This window comes from Saccopteryx leptura, chromosome 2 (assembly GCF_036850995.1).
Source record: "Saccopteryx leptura isolate mSacLep1 chromosome 2, mSacLep1_pri_phased_curated, whole genome shotgun sequence".
In the NCBI taxonomy this organism is placed as follows: domain Eukaryota; kingdom Metazoa; phylum Chordata; class Mammalia; order Chiroptera; family Emballonuridae; genus Saccopteryx; species Saccopteryx leptura.
Window position 1 is genome coordinate 307,343,277 of NC_089504.1, and position 16,105 is coordinate 307,359,381.

Genomic DNA, 16,105 nt, shown 5'->3' on the forward strand with positions numbered 1-16,105 from the left:
TTGCATTTAATAGGTAAACACAACACACATACAAGTTCAATTTAAGGAAAAACCTACAGAACTTCTCTCATCATACAAATTCAATTTAAGAAAAAAAAAACCTGAGCATGCTGAAATAGCTCAGTTGGGAGAACGTTAGACTGAAGAAAACAAACCTATAGAGCCTGTCTTGTTCATAACTCAGGGACTTGCCTGTACCAGAGTATTTATACATTAATATCTTCAAGGCTATTTTCTGTAGGGCGTTGGCCTAACAGACCTCTCTCCTCCTTCCCAGACTCTGTGGGTGTGGTCGGAAGTCCGGAGATAGTCGTTCTCTTACACGGCTTTCCAACATCCAGCTACGATTGGTACAAGGTAATGGAATCGGACTTTCTAGGTCCTACTGTCTTTAAAAGTCTAAAATAAAAGATTTTGTTGCCAGCATTGAAAGGCTCTTGCATACTTGAACTGCTTAATAAATTAGGATTAAACATAGAACTGTTTTTCATTCACTGGAAGGGAGTAGAATACTATTTGGCAGTCTGGGGACGGTCATCGCCAAGGGAAAGCGCCGGAGTCCCTGTGCCAGCAGAGGTTAATTATTAGGAATAAAGTGCTTTGTGAGAGGATCAGCTGGGGGCCTGCAGTGGTTTCCTGTGGATTTTCCCTTTGTTGCCCTCTGTTAAGCTGAGGGAGGGACGAGACCCCTATGCAGCGGTAGGTTGGAGGGGAGGGGCAGGAGCAAAATGTCCAACTTGTCCCCTTTTTTGGTAGATCTGGGAAGGTCTGACGCTGAGGTTCCACCGCGTGATTGCCCTCGACTTCTTAGGCTTTGGCTTTAGTGACAAACCGGTAAGCAGCACCTGGATGGGACCGGTGTCAAGGGACGGGGTGGATGAGGTGGAGGGGTCGGGCCAGCAGACAGCCCAGCACCAGCACTTGACGCTGTATCTCTGGGCTTTCCTCCCCCCAGAGGCCACACCACTACTCCATATTTGAGCAAGCCAGCATCGTGGAGGCGCTGCTGCGGCATCTCGGCCTCCAGAACCGCAGGGTCAACCTCCTGTCTCACGACTATGGCGACATCGTGGCTCAGGAGCTGCTCTACAGGTCAGTGGGCCACAGGCTTCTGTACTCGTCATGGGATTCAGTCTTTAAGGTGCTGGGAAAATCCACTGTCCCTGGGTTCTTTCATCTTCAGCTGCTGTCCTGGTGCAGGTCCGCCCAGTCACATATGTCTGCCTTCCATTTCTAGGTTCAAGCAGAATCGATCCGGCCGGCTTACCATAAAGAGTCTCTGTCTGTCGAATGGAGGTAATTACCTTGGCAGTGGGTGGAAGGGGGCATGGGCCACATTTACATATCAGTGACATCTCCAAATGGTAATCTGATGGTCTTGCAGACAGACACAGTTGAACCTTTTCCGGGCCACACATCGCTTTAGTGGTCTGATAAAATCTATTGACCCTTTCTCAAAATAAGGTTTTTAAAGTATAAATAAAAGAATAGGGTTACAAAGGAAATTGACATCCAATTAATAAAAAGCTGTGTTACAAGTAAAATGTACTTTTTAAATGCATCATAGCAAGATCTAATGGTGGGTCTAGTAACAACTATTAGTAGCAGCAGCAAGGAGTTTAAATATTCCACACTATCCCTAACACCTGCAGTAGGTTATACAAGCATGAGGGGAAGCCACAGGGGCTTGCAGCACTTACTGTGCTTTCATTAACTCTTCATCGGTGCCAAGTTTCAGTTAGACATTAGTGAACACTTGATTAGACCTTTTGGAGATGTTTCTTTTTCTTAGCGTGCCATTGAACCTGGCTTGTAAAGCCACGAATCTCTAAATGTCCCCTGAACACCGTGAGGGCAGGCTGGGAGAGAAGTCTGTCAGTCCCTTTATGAGCAACGTTCATGACTTTCCCCCATTAACACTGGAGAAAAGTGGAAAAGGAATAATCTAGTTGTTTTTTGGTGTTGTTGTTGTTATTTTTTTGTTTTGTTTTCTTTTGTTTTTAAGGACCTACACTTCCTGAAAAATCCCTGGTTTCTTTTGCTGCCCAAATCATGAACTCCACTATGTTCTGAGGAATGGGAGGAAGCGCTAGGGAGTCAGAGCCTAGTCGTCAGCCAAGTGGATGGCCGAGTGTTATTCTTCCCATTTCTCTCCCTTTACCATCTGGAAAGTAATCCCAGTGGGATAGAATTTGACCGCTTAAACCCAGAATTCCCTGGTGAAGGAATTAGATGGCAACACTAAGTTTTTACTTGTCATTCATCTTTTAGCATTAAAGTCCCCGAAGCTGACAGTGAGTAGGGTGGAGAGTCTCCAATAATGGGCCTGAGTTTGCCTTAAAGTTGTTAGGAAATGACTAACACAAGTCTCTTCTTTTCCTACAGGTATATTTCCTGAGACTCATCGTCCCCTCCTCCTCCAAAAGGTTGGTAACTCTCCTGACTAGATTGTTAGTTCTTAAGACATACTGACAGATAATGCTAGGACCTTCACAAGGGCCACAGCTACTATAAAAGGCCAGAATGCAAATTCTTCTCTCATCAATTTACATGAATAAGTTAGTTTTATTCCTGTGTTATGCAAATAAAGCGGTGGAAATGGAGCCTACATAAAGCCTAAAACTTTCTGAGAATTAGACATCAACAAATATTTGGAGAAATACAGCTACCTAAAGATTGGTGTGACGAGCATGATGTTTAAACATATGGGAGCCTATGAAGTTGAAAACATCAGCTAAAAGTCTTAGGGATTTGGTCACATGTAGAAATGTAATCTTAAAGGAAATTAGAAATCGGTTTGCTTTCTACGAGAGAAGAATGTGGCCGGGGAAAACCAAAAACTAAAAGACAACGAGCAATTCTTTCTGTAGTCCTTCCTATAAAACCTTTTGTCTGGGTCCTTGATCTTTACTTTTTCTCTCCTACCTATAGCTGCTCAAAGATGGAGGCGTGCTGTCGCCCATCCTCACACGGCTGATGAACTTTTTTGTGTTCTCTCGCGGGTAAGTTATTGTCAGAGCCTGGGAACAATGTTGGCGGGAAAAGCTGCCGTCGCGAACATCCTGAGCCATTTAATCCCAGGGTTTGATATTTTAAAGCAAAGGTGTTGGCTATTTGCCAGGGAAAGAGTAGAAGGAATTCATAAATGAGTTGAGGGTCAGACTACGCAACCTTGGAGGTTCCAGTTATATTTGACATTCTGGCTTCTTCTCACGCTGATCTTTCTGCTTTTCTGGACTCTTTCAGTCTCACCCCAGTCTTTGGGCCATACACCCGGCCCTCAGAGAGTGAGCTGTGGGACATGTGGGCAGGGATCCGCAACAACGACGGGAACTTAGTGATCGACAGGTAAGAAATAACCCTTTGCTTTGGTTTCCAGAGGGTTTTTTTTTTTTTTTTTTTTGGAACATGGGGAAGATGTGGGATTGCTTATTCTATTCCTTGTTGATTCTACTGTCTCACAAGAAGGTAGCTTATGACTTATGAGGTACATCAAAATAAAAGTCATGCACTGTACTTTCTAAGAAAGCAATGGAGAGCCTAAGTCACGTGGCAAAGAGTTTGGATAAATAGCTATGAATTCTCCTGCTAATTCAGTTGTAACTGGCTGATTAGCCTTGGACTTTTTGTTAATATTAAATGTTTCCACACGTCTAATCATAGTTGTGAAAGGCATTTAGTGCTTTTCTCAAATTACAAGTCTCTTCCTCTTTTTCTATCTTTTCTGTAGCAACCAGGGCCAAGAAGGAGATTTCCCTGTCTTGTATAAGAGTTCCCACGCCTTGGTTCAAATGCCTCTTTCACAGAGGGACTTGCTGATAGCCACACTGCTGCACTGCTGCAGATAAAGTCCTCTCCCGCTGCTAGTAGGCCAGCACGGCTCCCCTGCAGCTCTGCTGGGAGTCCTCCCGTACCCCCCCCCCCAGCCACCCGGGATTCCAAAGATGTTTTAATATAAAAACTTGCAAAACAAAATCCTCTTGTAAAATTCCCACATACTTTCCTTTCTAAAATGTAAATACCACATCTAAGAGGTGACAGTCGAGGTTCGTAACTCCTGGAGTTTCCAGGCAGAATAATTAGAAATTATGAGTTTGAGTTCCAAAATGCAGCTGTGGCCTCTTATCACCATAGGAGGAGAACGTCTCCATTTTATCTGTGGTCAGAGGAAATGCAGAGAATGAATCTTTGTGCTTATGAACGTCTACACTTAGAATTCTAGAAGCAGATGGCAATCTAGAGATCATGTAGTTCAATCCTCTTATTCTAAAGAGGAAGACACAGGTCAAGAGATGAGCCTTAGACCTTTGACAGAGCTAATTGGCAGTGGAGGCATAATCCGAACTTGGGTTTTAGTTACATGGAACCCAAACTAACTTCTAGCCTTCTTAGAGCTCATTTCCTGTTTGACAAATACAGGGAAACATTAATTCTCCCAGTGAGAGTAGGCACAATGACCGCGTAGCTAAGTGGAGGTTAACAGAAATGGATACATTCATTCAGTGGGTTAATCCCAGGAGTACCAAATTGTTTGTGGATTAAGAAAATATAAATTGTGTTCCTTGTGGCTCATGCTGGGCCTTTGCATCGGTTGCTAAGGCGCCTGTCCCACCCCTGCTGACTTGCCCATCCTATAGTCTCTTACAGTACATCAACCAGAGGAAGAAATTTAGAAGACGCTGGGTGGGAGCTCTCGCCTCTGTGACTATTCCCAGTGAGTATTTCTGTATTACAGCTTGACAGGAAAATGGAGGGACTTGGGGTTAGTTAAAATCATTGCCAGATGATTAATAAAAAATATAATAAAGACACCAAACTCATTTTGAATTTCAGATAAACAACAGATACTTTCTTTAGGAAAACTACATGCTATGCAATATTTGGTAAATACTAAAAAAAAAAAAAAAAGATCATCTGAAATTCAGATTTTACTGGTCACCCTTTAGTCTGGCGATCTTCTGCCGAGTCTGGAACAGTGGTGATGAAACACCGGGACACTACTGCTGCGGTGGTTGCAACACTGCAGGAGCGGCAGAAGGACTGGTGTCCTCTGCGTGTGGCCAGTGGCCACCACATGAAATTCCAAATCCTGGGACAGAGGCTGTTTACATTATAATCAAGAAGCCATTGGTAGTTTCTGCTCATTTGTGTCTTCATTCTTACAGATTAAAAAAAAAAAAAAGATCGGTGCTGTGTGTCACACATAATGCTCAAGAATTATTGACTTCACATATCGAGGGTTAATTATTACTGAAGAGCGAGACTTCAAGAGTACAGTATCCTGGATTGAGAGAAGGCTGCTGTGGCTGGGCGCTGGCTATGCATAGGACAGAGGTCCCAGAGGGGACTGTTTTCAGTTTGTTCCCAGCAGTTTATTATAACTTAACTTATTGAAAGAAGCTAGATTTTCTATTATAAAATAACTTATTTAAAGACAATATTTTGGATGGGTGATTTTAGCCTGGGGGCAGACTGGGGGTCAGCGCAGTGAGTAACGCACCCCTCTCTTTCCCAGTTCACTTTATCTACGGGCCTCTGGATCCGGTGAACCCCTACCCGGAGTTCCTGGAGCTGTACAGGTGAGTCTCCCTCAGGGGCTTCATGTCACTCGCTGCTCATCCCGACAGTCACCAGCTGCTTTCTCTGACCTCACAGCTGTTCCTCCGGGAGACACGTAGTAAAGGATGAGCTGGGAATGTGGTTCTCACATACATGTAAAGATCTCACATACATGTAAAGATTAGGAAACTGTTGTACATTCTCTTGATTGCTACAGCCTGTGTGCACTGTCACCACACGCTGCCAGGTGTCCAGGTAAGTCAATGTGATCACATGAAATGAAAGTGTATAATGTTTTTGAGAAATGTTTGCTTTAGTCTGATTGTAAAGCAACTCATTCCCTTTAGCTGAGCCACTGCAGGGAGAGGGTGAGACGAGCCTGCTGTGGAGCTGTGCCTGCTCGCTGGTGGTTACATTCTCTAGGTGCTTACTCGGAAGGTTGGACTATGAACTCCTGACTGACTTGAGCACATCAGAATGTTCCATACCTTCCTGTGGCCTAGTAGAAACAACCCAGTAATAAATAGCTTGCATTTACCGTATTTTTTGCTCCATAAGACACACCTGACCATAAGACACCACGTAGGCTTTTAAGGAGGAAATAAGAAAAAAAATATTCTGAATCAAATGGTGTGTTAAAATATTTAATAAAATACCATATTTTTCGCTCCATAAGATGCATGGGCATTTTCCCCTCCACTTTTTGAGGGAAAAAAGTGTGTCTTATGGAGCAAAAAATACGGTAAATGTCAACAAGACACCCTCCCTCATCTCCTCCCAGGGTTAAGGAGGAACATTAGTTACTTTTACTTGGACAGTGGCCCCCTTGTTTGATGCCTCACACTTCTCTAAGGAGCTTGAAGTCATCCTGCTGTGACATGTGTCGCAAAGTGTTATATTTCACGTTGTCTGTTGAATTATGAACATTTAAAATGTACTCTAAATATGTCATAAATGGAATTGGCAGGCTTATCTGCCTAACCGACAGTGCCACAGTAGAAGCTGAATAAGGTCTTTGTTGGTTCCTTCCAGTGTGGTATGTCCGCAGGGACAGTCACTGGGGCTGCCCACTGGCTAACCTCCCCCCCCTCCCTCCAGCCTCAAGTTCACCACCATGCTGTTCTCTTCCACTAGGAAAACGCTGCCGCGGTCCACAGTGTCGATTCTGGATGACCACATTAGCCACTACCCACAGCTAGAGGATCCCATGGGCTTCTTGAATGCATATATGGGCTTCATCAACTCCTTCTGAGCTGGCGAGAGTAGCTTCCCTGCATTACCTCCCCTACCCCCTGACTTGTTGTGTATTCCCTTTAGAAAGAAATGCCCTAAAGAGGTCCTGTCCACCCAACACTCTTCTCTCACAAAGGTCCACCTGACTCACATTGGTGAACAGCACACAGTAGCGACGAGCCAGTAGGAGCGCTGACCGAGGGTGACCTAACAGTCCACCTCCCGTTCCTTTGACATCTGACCAAGCGTATGGACTTGCCTTTGTGTGATTAGGAAACTGGTGAGCACTACTGCTCATGGATGCAGACGGACAGATGCTCTTTTGCATAAAAGGCTTAACCTTTGTGTAGCCATTTAGATGTGCTAATTTCTGGCCCAGCCCTGATTGGAATCTCACAGTCAAGGACGAGGAGACGGCGCCCGCGTGCCTCTCCGTGAGCCACTTTAAGGGCACATGATGTTTAAGTTTCCTAAGCAGCACAGCTTCATGGGAGAGCGCGTCTCCCTCGTCAAGACTTTGGATTTTGTTTCCTCTGCTGCATCTAATTATAGACATTTTGTTAAAGTAGATTTTGCTTTAAATATTGCAGTATTCTAAGTGTGCTTTAAGACTATGATTTACTTTTGCGTATTGTATATATTTTAGAAGGGTACTAAAACAGCAGACACGCACTCTGGCAGCATAGTGAACCCTATTAAACATATTTAATGAAAAAAATTGAACTAAATCCAAACTATTTGCAAAATATCCTAAAAAAAAAAAAAGAAATATATATATCTAATTTTCACAGGACATTGAAGACCAATAGCATCTGTGCCAGAGACGGACTGTTATTAGCTGGAAAGACCAGCTAACAACAGTCTGATTTTTCATACCTCAGTGCTCCAAAGTGTGACCCTCCTGAGCGAGCATGGAGGGAGGGAGAGTGCAGTCCGCGTCACGCTGAGTGTACCCCGGTTCCTTACCTTCCCACTGGCGGCCCCAACGGCTCTGTAATTCCTGTCCATTCTCGACAGGAAAGTTCCAGAAACTTAATTAAGAACAAATTCTGAAAGGCCTATGAGCAAAATGGTGCTGAATACTTTTTTTCTTAGGCCAGTTTCATTGTTTTAGTCAAAATAGAGTTAAGTGATTATTTTAAATTCTTTTTTCCCTAAAGTTAGCAACTTCAAGTATAACAAGTGAAAGTGGAACAAGTGTTTATTTTCTATTAATAAAAATGAATTTTGACAAAAGTGGACTCTGCCTTCCCCCTCCCCCCACCCCTCCCAGATAAAGTATTGCCAACATTGCCAGGGGCCTTGGACACATTAAATGAAAGGCTAGATCGGAGTTAAGCAGCTGGGGTACAGGATAGTGTTTGCTTCTCAAGGTTGCGCAAAGCTGTACCATCACGCACAAAGCTGACCAGTGTAACAAAAAGGAAAAAAAAAGACATGCACAAGGACAGATACGTGCTTGATCTGCTGGCTCAGGGCCAAACATTTAATCTGCTAATCCAAAATCATTCATCTTTTAAAGTATGATTCTGGGGCTTTCATGCCACTAGCTTCAAAGCCCACCGAGAGTGAAGTACATCACCATCTTGCCCAGTAAGGTCTTATCCAACAGAAGCCAAGATAACATCTACAGGTGTTTCCTCTTTGCTTCTGACCGTCACCTGCATGGTCACTCCATCTGCTAGGGCCAGCCTGGACCTTACCAATAGATCATGGCCACCTCTGTACACACCTGAGAGAGAAGAGTGAGGAAAACCACATTAAGAACTGCAGCCCTGAGAGTGAAATTTGTCATGCTCTGCCTGCACTTCCTTTCCAATGGTTCCGCTTTTCTGGAGATATATGTCTATGGTAGGAATTGAATCTGACATACAAATTTGAAATAATCTTTTATATTCTCGTGATACCAGGTACATAGAAGGTATTCAAAGAATATTGATTTGGCATGCTCAAGTGGGGGGGAGGTAGGGGCACTGGTATCCATGAGAGAGATTTGAGTAAGGGTTTTAGGCCAAATACTGGCAGCCTCCAGGTTACGAACGAGATATACTCACAAAAATTAGGGGATATTTCAAAATGAATATGAGGCGATCAAATATCCCCTAATTTTTGTGAGCAGTGTAGGTTCTGTAGGTGTGTTCTTAAATTTGTATGGAAGTTGGAACAGGTATATTTACCTATTAAATGCAACTTAGGTGTTTGTTTTAACATACTATTTATTTTTACCTTTGTGTGCATATAAATACTTAAACATTTTTGAACCTATCTTGTTTGTAACCCGGGGACTGCCTGTATACATCTTAAAGGAACAGTGTAAACAGCTAAAATTATCCATTTTCCAGGGCTTCAAATTGTAACATCCAATAGGACAGCAGCAGGGTATGAGATGTCCATGCATCCACTTTCCTATCAAATTTTTGAAACAAAATAGAGGGGCCTCTGAGAGAAGTATCTTACCTGCTAAGTACAGGGAGTGGGAATTCTTATTCTCAGGCACTTTGTCTGACCTCTCACATGGCTGCATGCCCAGAAAGGTGATAATGTTGTTGACAGCTTCTGTGTTGACAAGAGTGATGCAACAGTATCAGAAAAGGTCAGCTTAGGGTCTGCCTCCGCACCAGTGCATGCTGGGAGCTGGGGCAGAAGGGGTGCTGTGTAGATGGAGGGCACTGGACTAGAAGTAGGTTGACTCAGACACTGACAGGGTCCTGGCCTTGGAAGTGAATTAGCTTATGCAGTATTTAAAGGAAAATGTGCTTCTGGAGTAATAAACATTCCTGCTAGGCTCTAGACTACTGTCAGGTAATATATTGATAGCAAAATGGTTCTTACCTTCAAGAGTTTTGGTAGAACTGAGGGCAAAGGTCTCCTCTTTCTCAAAAGCATCTCCCACTTCTTCCCAGGCGGCAGCAAAGTTAGGCTTTAGGACCTTCTGAATGTGGTCAGACAGAGTCACTTCCAGGTCTTCCAGCTGGGGGCAAAGCAGGGGCAGTGAGGGACAAAGACGGAAGGGACTCGTTAATATGGTTTCACTATTCTATGTCATAGCCCCGGCAGGGAAAGCTCTGATACCAAAGTAGTGTGAGTCCTATAGTCGGAGAAATTTAACAATGGAGGCAGGCCTTAGCAAAGGCAAGCAAGGAATACAGCAGAAGCCATGTTCAGACCAACACAGTGCTGGGGTACAAAGCAGTCACGAGGCCACACCCAACCATGGAGGTCAGGCACACAGGGCCTTCTGAACTTAGCTCACGAACAGAGTGATACTTCCCAGAGTTTACCTGCATTCCATAAAGGCTTTTCAGTCCTGACATAGCTACATTATAAGCAAACTAAAAGCTGAACCAAACAGCAGCCCAATACTTGAAATAAAAACACACTGATCTCAGTGAAAGCCACATCCTTATTTTTATCTTGTACTCCCTATTCTAAAGACACAGAGAAAAGGGGGAGTTCTGCTGTAATCAGGAAGTGTCAACCCTCCACTCTCTTAGGCACGCACACCCCCATCACAGGGGGATCCGTCCAGGTCGCCCTCAGTTGGGATCTGAGAAGAAGAAAACCTCGTAAATTCATGTCAGATGTTTCTAGGAACAGGTTCTCTTCAGGCAGAAGTCAGTGGTGCAAGGGGGGTCAAAGTCAGCCTCTGGGCAGGGGACACTCACCACATACTCATCCTCATAGCCCTCCTCAGCAGGAACCCCCGTGTCGGGGTCGCAGTCCCGGACAGTAAACTTCATGGTGCAGCTAAAGGTGCCCACAACTGCAGAGAGAGGGGAAGCTGCCGTCAGCGCCGCACAAGCACAAGTCCCGCCAGGAGCGTAGGGAGCCCTGCCCGCACCTGGCGCTACATTCCCTATTAGCAAACAAAACATGACACTGTTTTCTAGGGCGGTAGTTCTCCAAAGCAGCCCGTACACTGGTCAAGTATGACTTTAAAACCCATTCCCCACTGTGGGTTTGAAGAGTGCAGAAACGACATTGCAAAACTCTGATTTTGTGTTGGTATAAAGAAGTAGGAAAGGTTTTTTGTGTTTTTTTTGGCCATGCCTGTCAAAGGGGGGGGGTACATGTTGGAAAAAATGTAAAAACCACTTCTTTAGGAGCCAACCAGGCAAAAAATATGGATGGTCAAAAAGCACACAGATCATTAACACTAAGCACAACAGAGTCTTCTAGATATTGAAAAATACTACCTTTAGATAGTGGACCAACAATGGGTCCACAGATCAGCAGAATGGTTTTCCTCCATGTCAACTTGCAAGCTACAGTGAGCAGGTCAGTAAGGAGGTGCTAGTACTGGTCAAGTCAGTGTCTTAAATGGAAAAGCAAGTAGGCAGTGATATGTTTTGAGCTGACTGGTGGAAGTAATGAGACCCGGAGGTAGGGACACAGTTTTGGAAAATGAACTTCATGAGGACAAGGTTTTCTGAACTTAGTGTGGTAAAGGGTCTAAGCTGTGGTCTGGAAAGGGCTTCGAGGTCCACAGATATTAGAAATTGGGGAGTTCAAAAGTTATTTGGGGCATAGGTGAAGACAGGAAAGAACAGACTCAGATCTAAAGACCATATATGACCATATGGGTGTGAGACTTTTCACCTGCTCAGTCTTAACTTTAAACCTGCTCCCTCCAAACATAGAGTAAATGTCAGTCCACGTTGACATTACATGTAAAGGTGCAAATTAACTTGCCAGACCCTTAGATAAAAAGATGAGTGAGACATGACCTGTTTCTCCAATAGCTGATTGGAGTTAAATAGTGTGTGAGAGATCTACTTACATACCTATGATGTCACAACTCAATGCCATAGGTTCTTTAATTTTTAATAGTGGGCTGTGTGGGAGTGCAGGAGTAACAGCCTGAGAAAATCATACCACATTTGAAAGGCTCTAACAGTTTAACTGGATCTCAAAAGATCTGGACAAGCTTTGGTGAGCAGAGGGAAAGGTGCGTGAGCTAAAAGAAAGAGGTTGGAAAGGTCACAGGTGGTTGGAAATACTAAGAGATATGCTAATGAACAGGTGCTGAGAAGAGCATTTGTCTAGGAACAAATTTGAAACACCTTATATTTCAAATGAAGGACACTAAATCTTTTCCAATAGGCTCTGGTGAGATGAGGCAGTCAGGAGATTAAAATATTAGAGATAACTAAGAGCACCAGTGGGAATCCTATGAAGAATAGGTCTGAATTCAGAGAACAAATGAATTTAATAGAGTATACCGAAAACACAATGGTAGCAGCTTGACCCACACAGATAGGGTCTACCTTTCAAGATGACAGTCTTTTTTAGTGCAACAGGGGGTTGATGGAAGAATATTAGGGTTAAATTGAGTTAGGGTTTTCTGCGGAAGGGTAAGAAGAAAGAAAAAAGTGGAACTCCGATCTGGGCTGGGTCAGTTGAGATCTTTAACAAATGAGAGAGATGGGATTGTGGGAGGGCCAAAGGTCATGATCAAGTATGAATGGAGAGGCAGGACAGATATTAGTCATACAAGGTTACACGAACCCTTCTGGGGTTCCGATTAAGCAGGGAGGATAGGCAAATGAGGAAGAGGCAGGAAGAGACAAGCAGGGACAACGGTAGATCACAGCTTGGCTAACTTGTTGAATTTTATGTGCAAGTAAAGACAGAAGATGCTTATGGATAAGTGGCCCAGATACTGAATAAGGAAGCAAGCAGTAAGGGTATGAGGAGGGGTTATATTCCCAAAACTTTAGTGGCAAATTTTTAATGAAATGGTTTCGTTGACACAACAAGAGTTTGCAAGGAAGCTAAGGTGAACTCCAGCAAATGTCACTGGTAGCACCCTATCAGTGCTGCTGCAGAGGGTGACAGACCTGGGGGATGAGGATTAGGGTGCGCAGGGACCTCTCCATCGCGAGAGGTCAGCATGAAGCCCCTGCCGGGATATAAAGACAGGTGCTTCGTGAACAAAGCCAGGCCAGTGACGGGAGGGAACAGGGATAAGCCGGCCCTGAAGACCTCCATTAAAACTGCTTGCAGAGAGCGGTCTGACATGAGAGAGAATGAGGGGAGAGGCGGATTCCAGGAGCTAAGCAAGGAGAGAGGTGTGACTCAGGCTGGGGTACAGAACATGAGGTGGCAAATGGCAGAGCAGGAGGTGTGGGCGGCACTGCCAGGCCCTGACCACAGTTGGAATAATAATTAAAGTGCGGGAACAGGATGTGGTCGAGGGAGCAGAAATTGGAGTGGGGGTGTAGGGATGGGCCCCAAACAGGCTCGCCGCAGCACCCCCGCCGGCCTGGACGGGAAGGGGTGCGTGCGGTCTGGTATGCAGGCAGTGAGGGAAGATGAGTGTGAGTTGTGCACTGGGTCCAAAACTGAGGGGTCCTATAGCAGGAGGGGGTTCTGGGTCCATGGATGCTCACTCACAGCAGGAGGGCTGAAGGTCAGGTGCTTCTCTGGAACAAGTGCAGGGCAAAAGGAGACCACAGAAAAGCACCATTGAAGCTGTCTTCAGACGAGAAGGGGTCATGAGGAATGAGGGACACCAGCTGGAAGGATAAGAGCATCTGTGGGCCAGGAGGCGGGAGGAAGTGAGACAGAGGAGACGGCAGGCAAAGGAAGGGACACACTGTATGGAGGCAGGCCTGAGAGGCAGAGCAGGTGTGGAAGAAAGGTCTAGAATGGGAATCCTGCCTGAGCTCCAAACAGGCCGGACTGGCCCCCTACGGGGTGTGGAGGTCACATTGTGATGAGAATGAAAGAGTGAGGACCAGGACAAGAGTAGGAGGCTGTAGTATGCGAGCTCTTGAAGCACCAGTTTGGAAGAAAATGGTTAAAGGACGTGGGTGATGGGAAAGTTTACAAGGAAGCCAGCTAAGATGAATGCTGATAAGGCTACTGGCCACTTGGGTGACACTAGGCTTGACTTGGAGGGTGGGGACAGTCTGTCCAGAGAGTAGGTGACTGTTAGCTGGGGAGTGGGTGAGGAAGATGAAGGCGGTACATCTGAGTACTGTGCATCCATTCCATCTGTAGAGATGATAAGCGGAGGTGCCAGATAGTTAAGATAGTTCATTGCATAGTGTGTCATTAAAACTGCTTGTAGAGCAGGGGTCCCCAAACTTTTTACACAGAGGGCCAGTTCACTGTCCCTCAGACCGTTGGAGGGCCGGACTATAAAAAAACTATAAACAAATCCCTATGCACACTGCACATATTTTATTTTAAAATAAAAAAACAAAACGGAAACAAATACAATATTTAAAATAAAGAACAAGTAAATTTAAATCAATAAACTGACCAGTATTTCAATGGGAACTATGGGCCTGCTTTTGGCTAATGAGATGGTCAGTGTCCGGTTCCATATTTGTCACTGCTAGCCGTAACAAGTGATATGATGTACTTCCGGAGCCGTGACGCGTGTGTCCTGCATCACTGGAAGTAGTACTGTACGTGAGCAACGCATACAGTACTCCAGGAGCACAGGATGCATCTCACTGACCACCAGTGAAAGAGGTGCTCCTTCCAGAAGTGCGGCGGGGGCCAGATAAATGGCCTCAGGGGGCTGCATGCGGCCCGCGGGCCGTAGTTTGGGGACCCCTGTTGTAGAGGTTGTCCTGCCAAGTGAGGATTGGCTAAAAGTAAAAGACATTTCCTAGAGCAGTGGTTCTCAACCTTTCTAATGCCGTGACCCCGCAATACAGTTCCTCATGTTGCGGTGACCCCAAACCAAAAAATAATTTTGGTGGCTACTTCATAACTCTAATTTTGCTACAGTTATGATTCGGAATGTAAATACCTGATATGCATTATCTATTTTCCAATGACTTTAGGCGACCCCACCGGGGTTGCGACCCACAGGTTGAGAACCGCTGCTCTAGAGCAGAGGTCCCCAAACTTTTTACACAGGGGGCCAGTTCGCTGTCCCTCAGACCATTGGAGGGCCGGACTATAAAAAAAAACTATGAACAAATCCCTATGCACACTGCACATATCTTATTTTAAAGTAAAAAAACAAAACGGGAACAAATATAATATTTAAAATAAAGAACAAGTAAATTTAAATCAACAAACTGACCAGTATTTCAGTGGGAACTATGCTCCTCTCACTGATCACCAATGAAAGAGGTGCCCCTTCCGGAAGTGCGGCGGGGGCCGGATAAATGGCCTCAGGGGGCTGCAGTTTGGGGACCCCTGTCCTAGAGAGACGTGTATGAAAATGTCACGAAAGAGGAGAGAGAAGACAGGATTAACTGGGCTGCATGCAGAAGTAAGAAGTGAGCAGGGAAGAGAGGAAGGAGGGCCAGCATGAGGAACTGGGAATGGCAGGACTGTGTGAGTGATCAGAGAGAGGTGAGCTAAGCTAGATCACAACCAAAGGAGAAAGACCATGACAAGGCAGTGGCTATGAAGTGGTGTTTGAAGGAGTGCCATGCGGGAAGCTTATTTGAAGCAACAGGTGTGACCAATAGAGTGAAAGGCTAAGGAGTCTAAGAGGGATGGCTCTCGGCCGGCTGTGGTCGCAGCGGACCCAGTGAAGGTCTGGACTGACCTGAGAGCGCAGGTGTGGTCAGAGGGCGTGCAGGGAACGACTGAAAGATTTCAGGTCCCTGAGAGAGGATACCAAGATGGTGGCCGAGAAACTGTAGGTGACAGGTGCTTGTGTGGGTCCAGTCAAGGGAAAGATTGAAGAGCCCGAAGAAGAGATGGTTTATTTTAAAGACTGTCAGGTGGACAGGAAGAATACAGTACCTTTCTTATACCAAAGCCCAGGATCAAATAAGAGAGGCTGGAAACTGACGCCAGTACTAGGTGAGAAGTGTTGCGAGCTGGACTGGCTCAGGCAAGTGAGGAACAGTTTCCCAGAATGGGCGATCCTGTGAGACCGTACCATGAGTCTCTCTGGTCAAATGCTGGGTCTTCATGCCAGACTTTGAAAAGCAGTATATACAAAGTAGGAAAGTACAGGTCTGAAAAGTAGTGGGAAGTTTTAATGAGGACTAGAGGGAGATGGATTAAAATAAACCTGGAGATAAAGCCAGGGCAGTGACCGTCAAGACACCAGGGTAACTTGGAGTGGTTTGTCTGTGGCACAGGTGACAGATACAGGAGATGGATGCCTAGAGGTCACAAAAGGAGCCTGACTCAGGTGTGAACTTCACCTGCTATTTCTATGTTCAGGCAACAGTGAAATTATACTACATATAATAAGGATGAGGGAGGACAAACCACCAAAGGGAGATACAAATGATTATCATGTAAATACTGCATTAAAGTTACTCTTAGAACTTCCTGTCCTGTGAAAGATTTCTTAAGTGAGAGACAGCACGAGGCAGTGACCTGG

General features: G+C 45.1%; 2 protein-coding genes across 2 annotated transcripts in view; one reads left to right on the top strand and one right to left on the bottom strand.

Moving 5' to 3' along the window:
• Positions 1–8,009, top strand: part of MEST (mesoderm specific transcript) — a 13,142-nt gene extending 5,133 nt beyond the window's left edge. The window contains exons 3-12 of the mRNA XM_066362687.1: positions 278–357; positions 757–834; positions 956–1,092; positions 1,238–1,296; positions 2,386–2,426; positions 2,932–3,002; positions 3,247–3,348; positions 4,638–4,714; positions 5,516–5,579; positions 6,694–8,009. Of these exons, the coding sequence (XP_066218784.1) occupies positions 278–357; positions 757–834; positions 956–1,092; positions 1,238–1,296; positions 2,386–2,426; positions 2,932–3,002; positions 3,247–3,348; positions 4,638–4,714; positions 5,516–5,579; positions 6,694–6,811 (827 nt within the window). The 3' untranslated portion in view covers positions 6,812–8,009. The remainder of the gene's footprint in view (positions 1–277; positions 358–756; positions 835–955; positions 1,093–1,237; positions 1,297–2,385; positions 2,427–2,931; positions 3,003–3,246; positions 3,349–4,637; positions 4,715–5,515; positions 5,580–6,693) is intronic.
• A 235-nt stretch (positions 8,010–8,244) lies between these two features.
• The window catches only part of COPG2 (COPI coat complex subunit gamma 2), a 73,176-nt gene continuing 65,315 nt past the window's right edge, over positions 8,245–16,105 (bottom strand). The window contains exons 13-18 of the mRNA XM_066364236.1: positions 15,314–15,371; positions 12,633–12,806; positions 10,458–10,648; positions 9,625–9,763; positions 9,250–9,348; positions 8,245–8,524 (exon numbers count right to left, since the gene is read on the bottom strand). Coding sequence (XP_066220333.1) covers positions 8,394–8,524; positions 9,250–9,348; positions 9,625–9,763; positions 10,458–10,648; positions 12,633–12,806; positions 15,314–15,371 — 792 coding nt within the window. The 3' untranslated portion in view covers positions 8,245–8,393. The remainder of the gene's footprint in view (positions 8,525–9,249; positions 9,349–9,624; positions 9,764–10,457; positions 10,649–12,632; positions 12,807–15,313; positions 15,372–16,105) is intronic.